Source organism: Semicossyphus pulcher, unplaced genomic scaffold (genome assembly GCF_022749685.1).
Source record: "Semicossyphus pulcher isolate SPU_LCO1_2020_fin unplaced genomic scaffold, fSemPul1.0.p SCAF_12, whole genome shotgun sequence".
Taxonomy (NCBI): domain Eukaryota; kingdom Metazoa; phylum Chordata; class Actinopteri; order Labriformes; family Labridae; genus Semicossyphus; species Semicossyphus pulcher.
The window spans coordinates 20,753,125-20,773,049 of NW_027211626.1; the positions used below are offsets into that span (position 1 = coordinate 20,753,125).

The following is a 19,925-nucleotide window of genomic DNA, read 5'->3' on the forward strand; positions in this document are numbered from 1 at the left end:
TACTACGTACAGTTTTACACAATATTCATTATCAATAACTCTTGCACATTTGTTGTATGTGAATCCTATTTCTAGGAGCCATGACTCAGGAGCATTGTTTTGACTGACTATGGGAATACTGGTTGCTGGATAATGTTTTCAGTTGACTGTGATGTCTTCAGCCTTAATAACTGATGCCTGTTTTAATTAGTTTAGTTGCAAATTAAAAACTATCATGATTATCCTTAAATCACTGAAGGACAAGATATATTTTGTTTAAGTGAGCTTATTATAGCTGCCTGTCTGTGTACTGAATGTTTATTTCACAGGGTGGGATTTTAACAACCCTTAAAGGACTTTTCTCTTCTGGTCTCATACTATTTATTTCTATTAATTTAGTTATTTACTTCAGTGATTATGTGATCACTCCAAGCTTTAGGCTTTTGTTGTGCTGTGTAATGAATCAAATTATGTACTATTTGTTCATTTTTCTTCCGTATATGTTTTGTGGTTGGTATTTAAGTTGTGGGAAGGCTAATTTTCAGGGTGTAATTCAGGGTTATTTGTAACAGCTGTTGTGTGCTAGGTAATATAAATAATATCTTTAGAAAATCAATTTAAACATGCCTGTATTTCTACTTCCTCTGCGTTACAAGTGTTTCTGCTTGTATTTTAGATGAGATACATTTTGTTCTAAAATAAGCATGAGGGCTGCGTGATATTGGGAAAAAAATGACTTTTTTGTGTTAATACACAAATACATTTTTGGATATGTAGTGCAGTGTGTTATCCCTGCATTGATATACACTTTAAAATCATAATTTATATTTGCGTACTTTAAGGTGATTTTCTTCCAAAAAACAAAACCTCCAGCTTTTACCACACCTCATTCAGCTCCCTGCCAGCGACTCTGTGACATCGGCACGGAACTGTTTTCTTTATACTTAATGCTCAGAAGTCTTTGGCTATTTTCAAATACCTTTTATGTTGCCTTACACCATTTTTAAAAAACATAATAAAAAAATGTTTTACATGCCAATGTTTCTTTTTTGTCCAAGCACAGAAAAACATACATCAGATTTGAACAATTATTTTCCTTTTAAATATGCTTCATGAAGTATTTTAATGGTAGAAAATGTTAGCAAAGGTTTTCCTTGCCCTATTACACAGAGAACTATATTACAAGCCTTGCATTCCCAGAGTGTGAGAGATACCCATCCATCCATTATCTATGCTGCTTATCCTGTTCAGGGGCGCTGAAGCCTATCCCAGCTGTGATTGGGTGAAGGGCGGGGTACACCGGGACTGGTCGCCAGCTGACATATAGAGACAAACAACCTTTCGCACTCACACCCACACTTATGGGCAATTTAGAGTCACCAAGGAGAGGAAGCCGGAGACAGAGAAACAGAGAAAACAGAAATTTATTGTAGCAAGAAATCTATTTAGTAATGTGTTAAAAGGGTGTTCTGAAGGTTTAATCAAAAAAATACATAAAAAAATGAACTACAACATGTATTCAGTAGCCTTCTGAGAAGAATAGAACAGGTGTTTTACTAAGAGAGAGGGTACATTAATGGTAGTTAAAATAACAGTTGGGCAACAGCAAAGACCAGAAAAAAAAAACTAAATTGGGGAGATTTTTTTTTTCCATTCTGATTTCGCTTTTGGTTTAGGTCTAAACAAAGTGGCCTTTTCAGCTCATACAGGATCATCTCATACAGACACACAAGGTACCAATTAAAAGGTTCCCCTCTGCATGGGACTGCTTTCAGCCAAATCCAATGTAAACACATCTGCAGCAATACTAGACACTCAGAGCAACTACTCTTAGAGACATAGAGATACTTATAGTTCACCTGGTTTGTGGAGCTTAAAGTGAATGTAGTTCATGGAGTTATTGTTTTAACCAACCCCAGTATGTTTTTCACTGGGTTACTCAAAAACCATCTTCATTGTCCTTGTCATTCCCTTCCCATGGCTTATATTCTTTCTGTGTGGGAGCCCTAAAGCCATCTCTGCTTCTATATTACCCAGGAAGGATAGTTATTGCTGCGGTAATAACTAATTGGTGGAACCTAAATAAACTAAATTTAAAAAATCTCAGTCCCCTAGAAAACAATGTTTGTCTTGGTGCTGCTTATTTACGTGCTGCTGTTCATGCCCAGCATCATTTGGCCCCTGGCAGAGAAAGACATATGACATTGCTTCTGAAAACCTGTCTTTGGTGTTGCTTTGGTTTTGTCATCTTGCAGACTTAGTTCTGCATGTTTTCATTAGAAAAGAGACCATAGGCAAGCTTTTGGCTTCTGTGTGCTGTTAAAGGAGCAATTCTCCCCTGGAAAAAGCCGCTGTCAGTGTAAACTGGTGTTCTCTGTAATCGACAGATTAACCCTAAGCCTCCCTCTGAAGGGTAAGGCCCAGTGAGAGATACGCTGGAGTGAAATACTACCTTTTCATTGCAGGCAATAGCTCAGAGCTACAGAATCTGAAATACGATGAGAATATACCGGTGGATCGTCTAAAAAATCATGAGGTCGGCAGTCTACATTTCAAACCTGACGATTTTGAAAGAGACATGACATCAGAGGCGGGCGTCCTAGATTGAGGAAGTGTAGTTTAGCGAGCTCCCTGGCCTCCAAAAGGTGGCGCGTTTTACGTAGTCTGGCGGAGGTTTTCCAGGGCCCATTGGAGAAGCGGATAACAACCTCCAAAGGCACAGAGACAAATTGCATTTTTTCCTACCATAATAGCATAGCTCCCCATGATAATAATTGGAGGGCTGGAGTGTATCCCAGGGTCACCTTACGAGCATGTCTGGATTGTGGGAGGAAGCGGGAGTACTCTGAGAGAACCCACACATGCAGGGGGAGAACAAACATATTTCTGCCCATAGTAAGGTTAGCTCTCAAGCGTTTTATATTTGTGCCCCCCTGAGAAAATGAATGCCTGCCCATCAGATTTGTTCTGGCGCCGACACTGCCCCATGGCCAAACCGGGATTCAAACCAGGGACCTTCTAACTCTGAGGCAGCAGTGCTCACCAAATGAAGGGAATGAATGTCTATGACTCTGATTATTGGGCAATGAAATAGAGGGGGTGTAAGGTGTTATGAGGCAAATGAGAAGTCCTTACAATATACCTGCATCTCACACGACTCAGTGCACTCAAGTCATCTTAAAGAAATAAAAAAGGCTGAAGGGAATTTATTGAGAGCGAGCCAAAGAAATTACCCCGTTCATTTACCGTTACATATAAAATGTGTTTTGAATTGCTGCTGCTGGTTTATAAGTTACTCAATGATCCAGGGCTGAAATATATTTCTCATCTCCTTAAAAAAATATAAACTCAGAATACAGTCAGAACAGAACAGGAAAAAGCTGCTGTGCTGCAAACAAATTCAACAACTTCCTGATAATCTCAAAATGTGCCCCTGCCCGAGATACTTTCAAATAAAAGCCCTGTGCCTTTGATTTATTGGTTTTTATTATCTTTGTAGTATTTGGGTTAACTGCTGAGTCAAACTAATCTTCTATGTGCAGACTTTCCACCAGGTGGCAATGTCGAATTGGGGCACGTGTCGCCTACTGCATCTGCCTTACTTACTCTGATGGTGCAGCTTTCTAGATGTTTCTGTGTGTGCAGAGGGTGTATAGGTTTTTTTGTTTTTTTTTTGCATACGATAAACGCCTTATTGAGATTTAGGAATAACTTGTCATGAGTGTCATCTCTCATTATCTTTAAAAGCAAGGTGCGTGTGCGGGAAGGGGTTGCTATTTTTACACCGCAGGTTTCCACCATTGCTCTTAAATGGACCGGGCTCTGGTGGGCTCATATAACTTCTCTCCTTCCACTGTGCCCCTACATGCAGAGCACACACCGGTCAATTATGAAATATGGTACATATTGAACAAATGATTGAAGCACAGAATGATGTTATATCCGCTGAAGCAATCCCACAGCAGCAGAATAAGTGTCTTTCCAAATTAAGAGAGACACTGTGACAATGTTAACTAACACTAAGTATACTTAACATTGAAAAGGGTATCCATGTCTGTATTCTCTACTGTGTGCGTAATGTACACTGGACAGCGTGGGAATAATCGTTGGTGCCACTGGTAGGTGCTTATAATAAATTTTCCCCTTAGTTGTACGTGAGCGTGTGTGAGTGTATGTGATTCTGCGTGTATTAGAGAGAAGTCCCATGACAGTGATTGCGCATGATGGAGAGCTTGATGTTGGTCTGGGCCTGGAGACTTTGGTCCATGCAGGGTTCGAGCAGGAATCTCCCTAAGGCTAAGGAGGACGGAGAGATGAGCGAGCCATCACCAAACTGGCCTCACGCTAAAAGGAGTATAAAGATGCCAGGAGAAACAAAAGCTCGCCGTCTCAGACTTCTGTCCTATCTACTACTCCATTTGACTGTATCAGCAAATGCATTGATATTTCCTGAGTAGGATCCCTGCTGTGCATCCGTGTAACAAGCAGAGGAACGCGTGATGTGAACTCACCTGTGTATGAGCAGCTGACTACCTAAATAAATCGGCCTTTAAATAGCAGGAAAATACTGCATGACCCCCACCTCATTATAGACCAACACACCCATTGGCTCATAGGTGGGCGCGATACGTTTGCTAGAAAAAGAACGTGGGCACTGAAAATGGAAATGACAACTGTGTCATTGTGTAACATTGTGTGCTCTGTGCTTACTACTTTGAAATGTCTTATGCCTTTTAGTTGTAGATTTGGAGAGTTTCCACTCTGGTCCTTGCGCGACCTGTACTCATGTCTGTGATAAACTGGTGGGAGGTGTGGTCAGAGCAGGAAATGTGCTGCAGCCCTAGTATGTGAAATGCTGACAGACAGTTTTTTTGATCAATATTATCTCATTTTCTGAGAGCTCTTGTGTAACATTTGGTTTCTATTGTGGCTGTACATTTTCACTGCATAGACAGTCTTTATGGGCACCTGTTACTCTTTTTTGTGCTCAACCCTTTTTATCGATCTCATTGGTTTAGTTGATAGTGTATACAATTAGTAAACGCAGTTTTGTTTTTTAAAAATATGTCCTAAAATAATATCTGTATATCTTTCTTTCACATCTGAATCAATATCTGTTTTAAATTAATCATTATCAATCATCCCATTTCGGGCCCATCAAGTTCTCTTACACACAGGTCCACCTAAAAACAGCACAGAATATAAATCTATAATCTATAATCTCTCTGCTTTCCTTATGACAAGCTGTTTGTGGTTGTATCAGTTTCCGCCTCCCTCAATAGACGCATAATGACTCCTGACCAATTTTTCTCACTTCCTTAGAAGAGCAGTGTCATATTATTGAGAACGTAGTGCATGTGATCACTTACCATCAGATCTGTGGACCGCTGGGTTGCAGAGAAACATCAGACATTGGCGTAGGGACTTCGTTCAGGTGAGATCTTGTGGCTTTAAAATGCTTTTATTCTGATCTTATCCGAGAAATATTGAAAAGAATAAATACATCTTAATGTCTGAAAAGGTATTTGCAAATGAACTGAATGCATTTATATCTAGAACATGTCTACATAGCCTTCTGAAAAATTCTTGTCATTATTATTTTTATTAATATAATAACATTTTCTGTTTTGATTCACTGTAAGTACAAACCCAAAATTGTCCCCCTGACAGGTGTTTTTAGTGCTGTTGATTGATATAGTTGTTGGTGAACACAAAGTAAACTGCAGTTGTGTTAAATTGCACACTGACAAAAATAAAATTAGAACCTAAATTTGTTTTATTTAATCACACAAAATATTTGACTCAATGTGAAAAATGTAACCTGCAGTTTTTTTTTTTTTATACCATGCCGAATAATTTCTGAACGTGAAGGATTATTTCAAAATGTCCAAAATTGAGAATATTTTCCACAGCAAATGTACATAATGTAAGAGCCCAAACTTAGAGCCTGTAAGGACGCTGTTGCTATGTACTGTTTGCTTTTTTTCTTGTTAAATAATCTGCTATTGAATAACTTCAATAACTATTGAAACTTTCTGCATCTTTAGTGCAAACTAATCTCTCCTCTTCTTTTGGAAAACATCTTCAACTCACACGTTTACATTTTTTGGCAATGAGCTTACCAGCCAATCACAGAATACATTTTTCTTTAATTTCACATTGGTACTGCTACTAATGAATTGTGGGTAATTGAATCAGTGTGTTGATTTTAATCCAAGTAAAAAGCTTTGATCAAAAAATAAATTTCAGTTTGATGTCTCACTAATGTTAACTATAAGGTTTAGTTTGAATAAACAAACTGATATTTATCAGCTTTTAAAGTGAGAGAGAAAAAAACACTGAACGGACGACAGATCTGTTTTACTAGCTTTAGTGATGTCATTAACTATTGTTTTATTTTACAACTTTCTATGTCCTGATCTCTCCAATTTCAGGTTTCACTCTGAAGAATGGCAGATCTCTACGCTAACCACACCCCACAGAACGACATATCTTATTACTACTTCTACGATGCAAACGAAACATTTGATTACTACTACGACAATCCTCCCAATGAGTATGCAAAAGTTCGTTTCATCATGCATGTGGTGACATGCATAATCATTTCTATCGGCCTTCCATTGACCCTCATGGCCATCTATGCCCTTTACTCTCTGGTATGTACATTATGACTATTTATTTACTGCATGTGTCATATGTCTAACAGTCTGGGCCCTATCGTCCACCAAGGTTTTGATATGAGGTGTGGTCAGGCAAACGGGTGGCGTGCTGCTATCTAGAGGACGCAGAAAGCGACCACGCCTTAGACCATCAAAAACTGGTCTACAGTCTAAAGTCTAGGGCGCAATCTGTGTTTGCTATTCAGAGGGCGCATTATGGACATACATCGGCGAGTTTACAACACGAGTGTGCTTGTCACTCACGCGGGGAAGCACAGCAGCGCTTTTACTCACAAGGAAAAAGCAGTGTGTCTGCAGATACAGTGAAAAAACGTTGTTTGAGGGACAGACTGCAAGCTTTGGTTTCCCTCATTTTCTTAAATCATGATACTGCTTTCGGTTTGTGACTGATCTGCTGAGAAGTGCGGGGAGACGTGGACAAGCTCTCCTCCACACACACCTGCTTCACCTCAGGGAGATTCCTGCTCCAGCCGTGCACGAGCCAAAAAGGCCGACACAAAGCTTTCTATACTGTTCGCTCATTCAGACGCACGCTCCCTATAATACAGCATAAACCGTGACACAATCACACACAAGCAACTAGGAGGTAAATTAATGACCATACTCAAAAATAACTACCTGTGGTACCGACAATTGTGCCACAGATATTAATACACTGTCCAGTCTCCATTACGCACGAGAATACAGCCATGTGATCCAGCAGCAACAATAAGCAAATAAACATTTACAGCCTACCTTTCTTTGATGGTCAGCACACAGAACTTTAATAAACATGAGATCCTGTCTGTCTGGAGACTTAATTCATTAATGCTGTGCCTCGTGTGTAAATGTACACAGCATAAATGTACGTCTATTTTCATTTTCGTTTCTGTTGGGCAGTGGGATTGCTACAGTGGCTTTAACATCAGTTCATGCTTCGACATGTATCGTACAGTGACCTGTGTTTTTTTCTGCTTGTTCAAGGACACAGTGGGAAGAAATGAGTTGAACATGCCGGTCATGGTCCGGTTTATATAAGAAGAATGACTGAAATCCGCTGTGTAAATAGCAACACGCCTGCCTGCAGGCGCACCGGGATCTTAAAGGAAATGAGAGCTGACAGTCTGATTGGTTTGATTTATGTTATGCCGAAAACACGCCTATGAATAATCCAGGGATTTAAACCAACCTCTTTGCGCCTTGCGCCTCGGTTTGTGCGCCGTCTAAATAGCAAAAGTGGGTCAGACACGCACTAAATCACTTAGCGCCGAACGCTTTAGACTGTGCACCTTCCACAGTCTAAATAGGGCCCTCTGTCTTCAAATGACCATGATCTGGGTTGGGGGGCTTGGAGGAAGTACCGTAAAGACTTTACTCCATAATATTAATATTAATATTTATATGTAGTTGATTGGACCTGATGCACATGACGTTTATATGCAGAACTGTCGCATGGGCTGTGTGAAGTGAGCAACCCAAAAAAGATGACAGCTCCTTAAAAGTGAAGCCAAAACATGTTGAGCGCCCTCTGCTGACTGGCTGCAGTATAGGTCCTAAAGCCACCTCCATAATAACAGATGGGACATGAGTCAAACTATTAAATTAAAATACACGTCAAATAAATGTTTCTCAAATATGGTTTCAGTCATTATAGTTAGTTCTTATCATGCTGATTGTGTGTTCATTTTTCTGACAAGTTTATTTTTAATTAGTTATTTGATGTTGTAAAAAGGATGATTTGTTTTGTTCTTGTTTTTGTTCTTTCAATGCCTTTCCTTTGGCGATACCATGAGATTGACTTTTGGATAGTTGCCATTAAAGAACTTTATTGTTCCCTCAGCATCACCAGCAGTTCAAATTGTCCAATATAGTGTAATATCCTGGCAGGTGGGCAGGTCGGGACAGCCACTTGGAATTGTGGGACAATAGACTTCAGTTTAATGTAGCTGAATATCCCTCCAATGTTATTGAGTTGTATAAAGACAACAGGGAGTCAGGCAGTTATAACATGAAGTTATTTCCTTGTGGAGGGGTTTAACCAGAGTGTTTGGGAGCACGGGCAGTCATACGTGAAACGAGACTGGAGACTGTGTTAAGATTTCAGTGTCTCTCTGTTTAAAGCAAATAAAGTGCATTCAAGACACCCACAGCTGCTCTGTGTTTGTCAGTACAGTCTCACTACAATAGTTTGTGACTGACTACCTGCAAAACTACTGCCACTCCAATCAACTTCAGCAGTACTTAGTTTTTTATGCTAATTAGCAGACTTAGCATGGTTTCATGCTAAAATGAGCTGGCCAGTTAGCAAACATTATCTGCTCAGCATCAGAAGTTTTCTAGTGGTGTTGGTAGATCTCATTTAAATAATGTACTGTATAACCCTGGTCTTCAAAGGTGGAGAGTGACCTCTTCAAACTCTCAGTATGAAATTGTGAGACCTCAGTTCAGAAGGAGTTAAGAACATGTTAATAACTGCCCGTGTACTTTTCCCAATGTTTTCCTGCAGGTGCGAAATGATCATGTTGCTCCGATCTACGTCATCAACCTTCTCATTTCCGACCTCATTCAGCTCTGCTGCATGATCGTTTGGGAGGCAGATCATGATGTCTGGGTTAATAACATTGTGTTTTATGTTTACAACTGTGGACTAGTGACCAGTGTTTGCTTCATGGTGTGTGTGGCCCTGGAAAGGTAACTATCTCTTTAAACAGTCTGTGTGTAGTACTTGAGTATATCATTCTGAAGCTGCTCAAAGTAAGTATACATCTTATGTTACAGGTATTTGGTCATTGCCCAGCCACTGTGGTACCGCTTCAGAAGAACCATTAAGATCTCTGTGGTGGTCTGTGTGGTGATCTGGGCCTTACCTCCTCTCTATTTCCTCACTTGTTTTCACTGGGCCACTTTTGAAGTCTCAATAATCGTCTTCTCTGCCGTCATCGCCATTCCCTTCCCACTGTTCATATTCTTCCTGGTGGGGACCCTCAAAGTGCTCTCTGCTTCTATCTCAGTCCCCTCCAAGGAAAAACGACGAATTGTGGCCATTGTGGTCGTGGTGCTGCTTATTTACACGCTGCTGTTTCTGCCCAGCGCCATTTGGCCCCTGGCAGGTGGATACAAGTATGACAACACTTTTAACGACGTGTCTTTCATGCTTCTTAAGTTGAGTCCTCTTGCAGACTTAGTTCTGTATATTTTCATTAGAAAGGAAACCATTGACAAACTTTTGGCCTCTGTGTGTTGTTGCAAAATGGAAAGCAATGATAACAGCATATCAACAGTGTGAATGTTGTCATTATGAACACAGAGACAGAGACAGACAGAGGAGGAAACAGACCAAAATGTGCTTTTTCTCAGTTATAACAAATGAATGTCATTTTTAAACCTTTTTTGTTTTAACTATGTTGTAAAGTTACTGTTAAAATTCGGAACTTAACATTTTATGTGTGCAGCCTAAAAGGCCTGCTAGTTTTCACAATGTCATTCTGAGTTTCTTTGTGATATCTGTTGTATGCTTGACAACAGGGAGGACATAATATACCACATCTGTCATTTTATAGAAATTGTACTTTTTCAGGAAATTCAAATAAAAATCAATTTCTTTTTTTCTCCAAAAAAAAGGGAATTTACTGACTGGATTAAAATCTAAGAAACATTACATTTTGTGAAGCCCTGTATGTTTCTCCTTTTTAAAGGGGCCATATCTTTTGAATGGATATTCTCATATTTTGCAAGGGTGTTTATTGTTCACAGTGAAAAAGTGAAAACTGTATAATTCCGTGTTTTTCCCAAGCAGCAACCTTCGGTGTTGAAAAATGAAGCCAATGCGGAAGTGCAAAAAACTGCAGTTCCTTGAGTGGCCACTTGAGGCTCCAAAAAACAATAAATAACATTACAGCAGATGGGAAAATGCCAATTTTTACAGCAGAAATAAACATGTTTACAGCCTGGAACAAACAACTGTTTTATTATAAATAGCTAATTTTATTGTTCAAGAAAACTGTACGGGGGTGATTTTATTTTTATAACGCACTCGTTTTAATTATATTAAGCCTTAAATCATAGGGGCCGGCTCACTTGATTGACAGGTGTATCCTGCTGGCTGTCTGATAGACATCAACACAGACATAGACACTGAGCTTAACTTCACCTGTTTGTGTTGTTGGAGACTTTTGGGGATTTTTTCAGTCAAAGTTTGGACAAATAATCTGTCTCAATGGGATTTATGAGACTTTATGAAGAGAAGTCTGAGCTCCAGCTTTTTGGTGAGTTAAAGTTAGTTTAATTGTATTGATATATTTTTAGCACTAAGTAGCAGGTATACTGTGGTCACTTTAGCTGCTCGTTAGCCTGTGCAGTGTTTATCAAACATTTATTTAATCGTCGGCCAGTTAATAGGAGTCAGGGGTTGTTCGCTTTTCCCTGGAGAGATTAAAGAGGACTGTAGTGATGAGAAGATCGGTTATTTTAAGTTTCCTGTTACGTGTTGACTTGCTGCTATCTCAATATGGCGACCGCCAGCGCCGGTGCAGTTCGGTTGTTACGTGCCGGCCGCTCTGTTTGCTCTCTCTCTCCCTCTCTGGTTTTTCCCTCTACCTGTTAGGTAACAGCAGAACACCTGGATCACCCGCAATAGGCGAGGCTCTGAAAAATAATTAAATTGAAATATGTATACATTTTTTTTAACGAAACAAACGTGATTCAAAAACACATTAGAATAATAGAAAATTGATTAGAAGGTAGAAGGTGGTTTAATGTAACTGTGGGCATACACAGGTTCATATTGAACCTTCAGCTATTAAAGGAAGTATCACTTGAAGCAGCTGAGCTTATTTGATGAAGTTGATGAACTTGCATGATTCTTACAATTTTTGGTTGTTTATTGTTACATCATGTTTTACTTTGCTGTGTCTTAATCTTTGTTGTGCTCAACTCTTTTATCGATCTTATTAACTCAGTTGATAGTGTGATACCTGGTAAGCCATCATATACAATAAGCTAACAAAATGTCTTTCACATCAGAATCAATATCTTTTTTTAAATGCACACACTGTCCTCTAAAAAAAAAAATTTGTTTTTCTCTTTGTTTTCCTCAGTTCAACAGTCTGTCTCCTCTGCGTTCTTCTACTTAAGTTTTGCTGTCTGTAATTTCATGCCGAATGTAGGAATCCTGAAGCAAATACAGAATACACATTAAGCCACCCGTCAATCATCCCACTTAAGGCCCATCAAGCTCTCTCACCTTGTGGTTGTATCGCAGTTTCACATAATCCTGCCTGACTACTTTCTCTCACTTCCTTATTAGCAGTGTCATATTATCAGGGATCTAGTGCATGTGATCACTTACCATCAGATCTGTGGACAGTTGGGTTGCAGAGAAACATCAGACATTGGCGTAGGGACTTCGTCAGATGAGATCTTGTGCCTTTAAAATGTCTTAAAGCAATTCTTACCTTTCTGGCATTTTTACACTTTTCTTTTGTAATCATAAAATGCTCCTAATAAGCGTATAGCACAATAAAATGTAAAAGAAATCCACTAGGCGTTGAAACTCATCAATATTTAATTCTCATATATTTCTCATAAAAGTCTGACCAGTCATTTTATTCAGTCCGAGTAAATTGATTTGCCGAGCTTCCTGTCTGTCATCCGTCGCCGCGTCCCTCGCAGTTGCACTGCTGTCATGGCGCGCAAGTTGCGCACCTCTCTGGCAGAGCAGTAGAGCGGTGAGAGAGAGCAAGGAACGGAGAACTGACAAAGACTGACCAAGGCGAGCTGCCACTTCCATCATCAGCTGCCCCCACAGAGAAAATTATCAGGACAAAGAAGACTATTTCACAAAAAGCTGCCATAAAGAAAGAGCTTGATGCGGCAAGAGGCAAGACGTGCGTCAACATCGGCTCTGCTTTCGAGCAATGGAGGAGGCTAATGCAGCTACATCCGGAGCTAAAAAGAGATGAGATGGTCGCGGAGTTTCTGCTGGACAGGTACTTTTAGTTTGCCTAATCCTAGAACACAACATTACATGTGATAACATCAGTTACTAGTTACTGTTGTTCTGTAATATTATGTTATTTGTGCAGGGAAATTTAGCCTAGCGTTAGCGTTAGCGCCGGTAGTGTAAACAAACTGACTCCACAGCTTGGTTTGTTTAATATTACACTACCTGTGACGTTAGCTTCAGCGTTAGCCTCAGTGTTTATTGTGAAGTTGTCATTAACCCAGTTCTAGTATTATAACTCCGGGGTTGCGTTTGACTTGGTTGGTTGTACAGTAACCAGAGCTAGTTCAGCACATTGCTAGAAGACTTCTCCGGTTAATAGATAATGCTGGCTAGCTGACATCTGTGTAAATAAGACCAATCTGTCTATGTTTGTGACTTTTTCCATCCTTGGGAAGAAGTACTATTTACCAGTAGTGAATTTGAAATTGTAAGTTGATACATACACTTGCTCCACTTACTGTACATTGTGATAACATCACTCTGTGCCAAAGCAGCCTAAGATCTATATAAAATCTAGCCTGTTTGAGTTTATGCAATTTATATCCTGTGTCACGTTTCTATTTTTTTTTTACTCTTTGTCAAGGTACACCACTCCCACAGTAATGGAGGACATCCAGCACCAGCCAAGACTTGGTACCCCTGGAACTCATGAAGAGCTGAATGTTACATCTAAAAGATTTGTTTGCATTACTAAACAGTAATCTTGCAAGTGCCTTATGTTATTTATTTGCTTTTTTTTTTTGGGACCAAATAGCTAATTTGTTATAGAAGACAGCTGTAAAAAAAAAAAAAAAAAAGATAAACTGTGTACAATAATAAATGTTTTTCTAAAAAATTGATTTTAGCAATTCACTGCAGTTCATTCAGATGAAGTGGGAATATGAAAAGGGGGCATAATGGAAGTAAAGCATAATAAACATTAATTTATGTGAGTAAAAAGACAAAGGCAATTATATAATGCAAGGTTTTATTGAACAACGTGAATAAGAAAACATACAAAACTATATGAAAAAATATATGTATATATACAATTGTTTTCAAACATAAAATGGCTTAAAATTTACACACACACACACACACACACACACACAAAAAGAACATTTCAAAAGCAGCAACAGACATGTAAACATTTACAAACAATTTTTTGTGCAAAAAAAAACAAACTCATTCATGTCAATAGATGTTGTTGTCAAGAGCAATAATGTCAACACAAATATAGAAAAGCTGCTGAACATCTCAGCCATAACAACAACAACAACAACAGCAGTACTGGTAACAACAATAAGAAGATGAATCGTTACAAGGATGACTATAATAATGTACTGCTTTACCCGCTCGGCTGCTACCCTGTCCTGTTGAAACTGCTGGACTCGGATGAGATCGTCAGGACTGAGTACAGCAGGTCCACGTGCCCTCCGACTTGCTCTTGTTGTGGATCTTGGGGCAGCTTGTCTGCTGGTTCCGGGCCTCTCCTCAGCAGATTCCCCACTCTGCATCACCCCACGGCCCTGCTGCTCCTACCCTGGCAGCCCCTGGAAGGACCTGCCGTTCTCTGGGCTCTTACACCTCCTGTGCTGGTTCCTGCTGTCGGCTGCTGCTGTCGGCCCCTGCCTCTGAAGATCCGGAACGTAGTCGGGATATCCAACCACACTCTCCTCAAAGAAGCACCACAATTTAAAAAAAGAAAGAGCCTTTTTCTTTGTGACTATATAACATAAAGTTAAAAGAAAAAAATGTTGAAGCTAAACGTCTGAACGAGGGCTAAAGTTAGCTACCGTTAGCTACCATTAGCTGACAAACAGGTTCTCAACAAAGTTAACCTTTAAACAAAACTGCTTCAACTGCTCCTAATTTAATGACAAACGTTACCGGGACAATTCAGGCAAGGTAAGACGTTATGACAGCAAGAAAATATTAATTCTGCCGAAAAACGACGCATCTGACTGTAAACAAACAGGCGATGAAATGCTATAATTACGATAGTAACGTTGGTAGTTCGTCAGACTACAAAAGGTAACTAAACGTTACGAGGGAGGGAATTTTATTTTATACCACATGCAGAATTTAATATTATTTAATTACTGTTGGTTATTTTTCACTTACCTGTGCCTCTGACTCTGACTCCCATGACCCGTTTCACTCACGCTGCTTCTCTCACTGCACGCGTCAGGGATGGATGGAGGGAGGGAGGGGAGTGTCAGAGGTCAGGCAGGGGGAAGAGGGTGGAACTTTGAAGAAAGGCAGAGTTGTTCATGTTCAAATTTTAACTAAGTGCTGAGGGACATGCCAGAAAGGTAAGAATTGCTTTAAATCACAGACATTTTTACAGAGAAAATGTAAAAACAGTGGAAAGGAATCGTGTCCAGGCATTTGCTGCATGTCGACACAAGGAAACTGTACCCTCAATAAAACGAAAGGATTAGTTGTTGACAAAGTTTTTATCGGTAGTCTTGCCCCTTCTTGAGTTTGATTGGTTGGTGAGGGAGAAGGGACATTGACGAGCAAGGCAGTGTTCCAAAAGTTTAACTATTTAAGCGGTCCCTGGGCAGCTACATTTAAAGAGGAAATTTAGCATCAATTTCCACAGAGGTCATTCAATTACGCAACACTACAACCACTTCAGTTAAAACATTACACAACAGAGAAATGTAAATGGAGTGGTTAATGATCACATGTGTAGTTGTTTCAGCTACGATGTCAGTTGTGCTGTAAGAATAGAGCGGTTGGAGCTTGGTCTGACAGTGCTGGGTATTATAGGTGTTATCCATGCTTTCATCTGGGGTCCGTTTCACAAAGCAGGTTTATTGAAAACTCTGAGTCTGTTAACCCTGATATGAGGGAGTTTGAGTTTGAGTTTTCCGTTTCACAGAGGGAGGTAACTTAAACTCTCGGTCAGTTACCGTAGTAACAGACTCTATGAACCTAACCTGGTCGCGAGCAGGTTTTCTTCAGGAAACTCAGAGTTTCGCTCTGTCTCCTCCCTCTAGAATATAAAACCCTCATTCGACTTCCTCATTCATTCAGCCCGTCTCACGCTTGTGTTTAAGCGGTTACCGAATTAAAAGAAGAAACGTTGCGTCTCTGTGCTGCTCTGACCCCTTTGCAAAAGTCTTTTATAATTATGATAAAAAAAATCAAAAGACAAATCTGTGTCAAAGTCATCATTTTTAGATTTTCCACCACCACTGCCGAGAGCACTCAAATAAGACACCTTAAGTTATTGGAATTTTTTTATTTATTTAAACTAACACATTCAGTTTAATCAACCTAAATTATAATGTATGTGAAGTCAGCATCATGTTAGGGATAAAGCTAATGCACATTAAAACAGCCACTGAATGATGTTTCATTAGTTTAATATTTAAAATATGATTGAAGTGCTTCCATGTATGTTTTTTTCTCCCGCTGGATTGCTCCTAAATTAATATAAATTTTAGCTTCCGGTCGTGATTAAGTGTTAGATAAATAGACCAGTTCAAACTTGTAGATTTACTTGAGCAGCAGTTTCTTCCCACGCCGCTTCTCTCTCTTTTGCAGCTGCAGCCGTGTTACTTTATTTTTCTAAAAACATGCTTGTATTCACTGAACGTCCGCGTGAGGATTTCGAGCTCCACTGGTGTGACGTAGGAAGACCTCTTTTTGTGTACCGTTGCCATGGTGGATCGTACTGTCGGGGCTACATTAATGCTGACTTTTTACAGTCAGCGTGCACGCACTTAACTCCGGGTGAACCTACTCAGAGTTGATTGAACTAACTCTGATCAGCTGTTCTGGAACCGAAAACTCAGAGTTTCCTATCTCAGAGTAGATCGACTCAGAGTTCAGGGTTAGACTCAGAGTTTGTTGAACCTTCTTTGTGAAACGGACCCCTGTTCTCTTCAATCACCAGTGGCCTTCCAGCTGCCGCCCTGCCAGCTCATCAACCAGACGGTGTCTCTGGAGAAGGAGGGCTGTCCCAAGTGCCACGCAGTGGAGACGACCATCTGCAGTGGTCATTGCATCACCAAGGTATTGTGGGTAGTAAATGAAAGAGGCCAAAGGATTAACATTATAGTTCCTGTCTGTGTTGAAGGATTTCAGTCATGTTTCATTTTTATAAAGTGAAACAATAAAAAGATCGACACAAAATTGAAACAGTATGAATAATAAAATAAAAAAATAAATTATAAGTGAATAACTAAAGAGGAACTTGGATGTTTGAGGAAGAAAACGCCACAAAAACCTTCAGTAAGATAATAAAAATAATTAATTAAAAGTTAAAAATTAATTTAAGCGTAAATGTTTTATTTTGGCGTTTTTGTTCCCATTTCACTTTTATTTTAACGGGTTATTTAGCAATTTGTGCTTGGCCTAGATTTGACCTTTCTGTCCAAAGAGTGGTTATAACTCAGGTTTGCAGTCATAGACTAGTGTTCCCCAGATATGATTAACTTTTTTCTCCCATTTAGGACCCTGTCATCAAGATACCATTCAGCAACGTTTATCAGCATGTGTGCACATACCGGGACTTCTACCACAAGACATTTGAGCTTCCTGACTGTCCTCCCGGTGTGGACCCGACTGTCACCTACCCTGTGGCTTTGAGCTGCCACTGCGGCCGCTGTGCCATGGACACGTCTGACTGCACCTTCGAGAGCCTGCAACCCAACTTCTGCATGAACAACATCCCTTTCTACTACTAGTCCTAAGTAATGGAACCCTAAAGCACATTAAAACACATAAAGGAACTGTGCTAGCTTTTAGCATTTATTGCTGTAAATAAAGATTGTTGCAGTAACCAGTGCAATGCAGTTTCAAGATTTCTAATGTTTTTAACGTGTGGAAAATTCCATAAAGACGGAAACTGTTACTCACTGGTGTTATCAACGATATACTTCCTTCCACATTTATCAAGCTCTAAGCGTCACTCTTCTGTATGTGACATTACGCAATGCTGCTTAGATGGGAACTCTTTGAGGACATAGTTTCTTATGTTTGAGAGAAACAGTGGTGTAACAGATGAAAGTAGTGCAAGGGCGCAAGCGTGGATGTTGCCACATGTTTGTAGATAACATCTCCATAGTCCAGCACTGAAAGAAAGATTGCTACCACAGTCCTCTTTCTACATGGCAGAGGGAAACAAGACTTCTTTCTGTAGAAGAAACCAAGCTTCATTTTTATTATAAATAAGTAGTAGCCAATGCCTGTCACGTCTAACTGTTAATGATGGTCAAACAACTTTATCATACAGGATTACTTAGCAGCCCCAACTGTGAAGCAAGAGTCCCTGGTTTTTAAAATGTTCTTTGCCCATGAATAAGAGCGTGGCAATCATTTATCTTAGATGATGATAAAAGAGTTATGATTTCTGGGTAAAAAAAAAAACTTCAAAAGTTACATGAACACACAGCGCAGTTGAAAGAGCAGGCACCCCATATACAGAGGCCACAGTCCTCAACTCACTCATCACTCACCACTCTCTCCTCCCCACATTCCCACCTCCTATAAATAAAGGCAAAAAGCCCCAAAAATAATAATGATATGTAGATTTAAAAAAATATTCTAAATAATTGAAAAAAGGTCCTTTTGGAAATACACAAGCTGAAGCTTTTATCCAGTGTGACTTACAATAAGTACATCCAACCAGGTGGTGTCGGATCTGGCTCAAATACTGAACATACTAGACAACACCAGGGAGGTATGTTACTGCATTTGAGTTGGGAAATTAACATGAGTTTTAAAAAAAAGTATATTTACAAATAAGAAATGCCACCAAGCAAGCTCGGGATGAAGTTTGCTCATGATGTGGAGTGATTTTAATGACTCTGGTATTTAGCTTTTGTTATTTGTATGACATGAAACCACGGTTACACACATTTCCTGTCACCGCTGGAGTGAGGGGAGCTAGTCTCAAAGCTCGGCGCTGTATTTAATCCCTTCACCTAAACGAAGGGTGCTGTGAATGAGTTCACTCTGCGATGGAGTGTGAGTGGGAGCGTCTGGTTTGAGAAAGGCCCATAGAGAGAGAGAGGAACTAAAGGCCTGCTATAGACTTGGCCAAATTATTAGCACAGGTGCTTTCAATCAGATGATTCACTTGGAGGACACAACAGGAAACACCAACAGGATGTAACAATAAACAACCAAAAACTGTGAGACTCATGAAAGTTCATCAACTTTGTCAATTAAGCTCAACTGCCTCAAGCGATCCTTTGTTTAATGGCTGAGGTTCAATATGTGCAATATGAATCTGAGACAAGATGAGTAGAGTTTGGTCCTATGTATGCCCACAGTTACATTAAACTGCCTTCTACCTTTAAATGTAGGTTCTAATGATAATTTACATTCAGTCACATGGAGCACATGCTTAGTTATTCCCCTTTTCACATTCCCCACGGCTGATTTGAACTCATCACACTCCACTGATCCGTGCAGTATGAGAACCAAAGGAACTGGTTCAGTCTGTGCAAAAGAGCTGATCAAGAGAGTAAGTAGAATATATACATATTAAGAACATATAGAGGTGGAATTCACTAAAGGATTGCACAGCTTTTGCGCCCGCTAAACCTGTGCAAGTGACACAAAAAGACTCTGCGTCATTCTCCAAGCACACGCAGAGGGTTGAGTGCACACAAAAGTGCGCTGCAGAGCAAACAGTGTCTCTGTGCTCCGGTGCCGTTTGCGCGTATTTAAATAAGTCATCATGCTGACATTCGGGGGAAATTTGGCTCCTTTCTATGCAAATGAGCTTCTTGGCAAAAAGCACCTAATTCACAAATGACAGCACCGTGCAGTTAGAGTGAAAATATTACCGTCTGCAGAGAGCTGTTGCTAACAGCGACGCAGTATTATAAGGGCTGTCGCGCTCTGAGTTTACACTGATCATGACAACATTTCCACCTTTTGTGTGATCAAAAAATGTATTTGTCTGTAAAAAACAACCCGTTAATAACATATTGCCATTATTTTTATAATCAGGAGACCAGTCAGTCCGGGGCTGTGCGAGGCTCAACCCCGGCACACGAGCACACTTTGTCCACATGTGTGGATGGCCTGGAGCCATTACACAAGACGGGGATTATTTTATGGGCGAGCTGTTGCGCGCTCTTTTATAAAAATGAAGCTGTGTTACAGACAGTGAAACTAGTAAACACCCATCGAGTGTTTACAGGAAACTATTAAAACATCTGCCCCCTCCTCTCCCTGCTCATCATCGATCTGTGCATGGAGTTCTGTCAGTTTGAAGCTCAGCTACTGCCTGTGAGCGCAGCACCGTGCAGCAGAGAGTGGAGGTGCAGACAGCT

The 19,925-nt window shown here is 40.0% G+C and overlaps 1 protein-coding gene across 1 annotated transcript; it reads left to right on the forward strand.

Moving 5' to 3' along the window:
• The first annotated feature begins 6,428 nt into the window (after positions 1-6,428).
• LOC138588831 (uncharacterized) lies at positions 6,429-17,324 on the forward strand. Its single transcript, XM_069659078.1, has 5 exons — positions 6,429-6,635; positions 9,145-9,329; positions 9,417-9,748; positions 16,532-16,650; positions 17,091-17,324. The coding sequence occupies exons 1-5, from the start codon at positions 6,429-6,431 to the stop codon at positions 17,322-17,324; spliced, it is 1,077 nt and encodes a 358-aa protein (XP_069515179.1).
• Positions 17,325-19,925: the final 2,601 nt, after the last annotated feature.

Excerpts from the sequence above, each read along its gene's own strand:
- LOC138588831 (XM_069659078.1), top strand. The coding sequence starts at position 6,429 with ATGGCAGATCTCTACGCTAACCACACCCCACAGAACGACATATCTTAT. Across the intron at positions 9,330-9,416 it reads GTGTGTGTGGCCCTGGAAAG|GTATTTGGTCATTGCCCAGC; the intron begins GTAACTATCTCT and ends CTTATGTTACAG. Across the intron at positions 16,651-17,090 it reads GTGGTCATTGCATCACCAAG|GACCCTGTCATCAAGATACC; the intron begins GTATTGTGGGTA and ends TCTCCCATTTAG.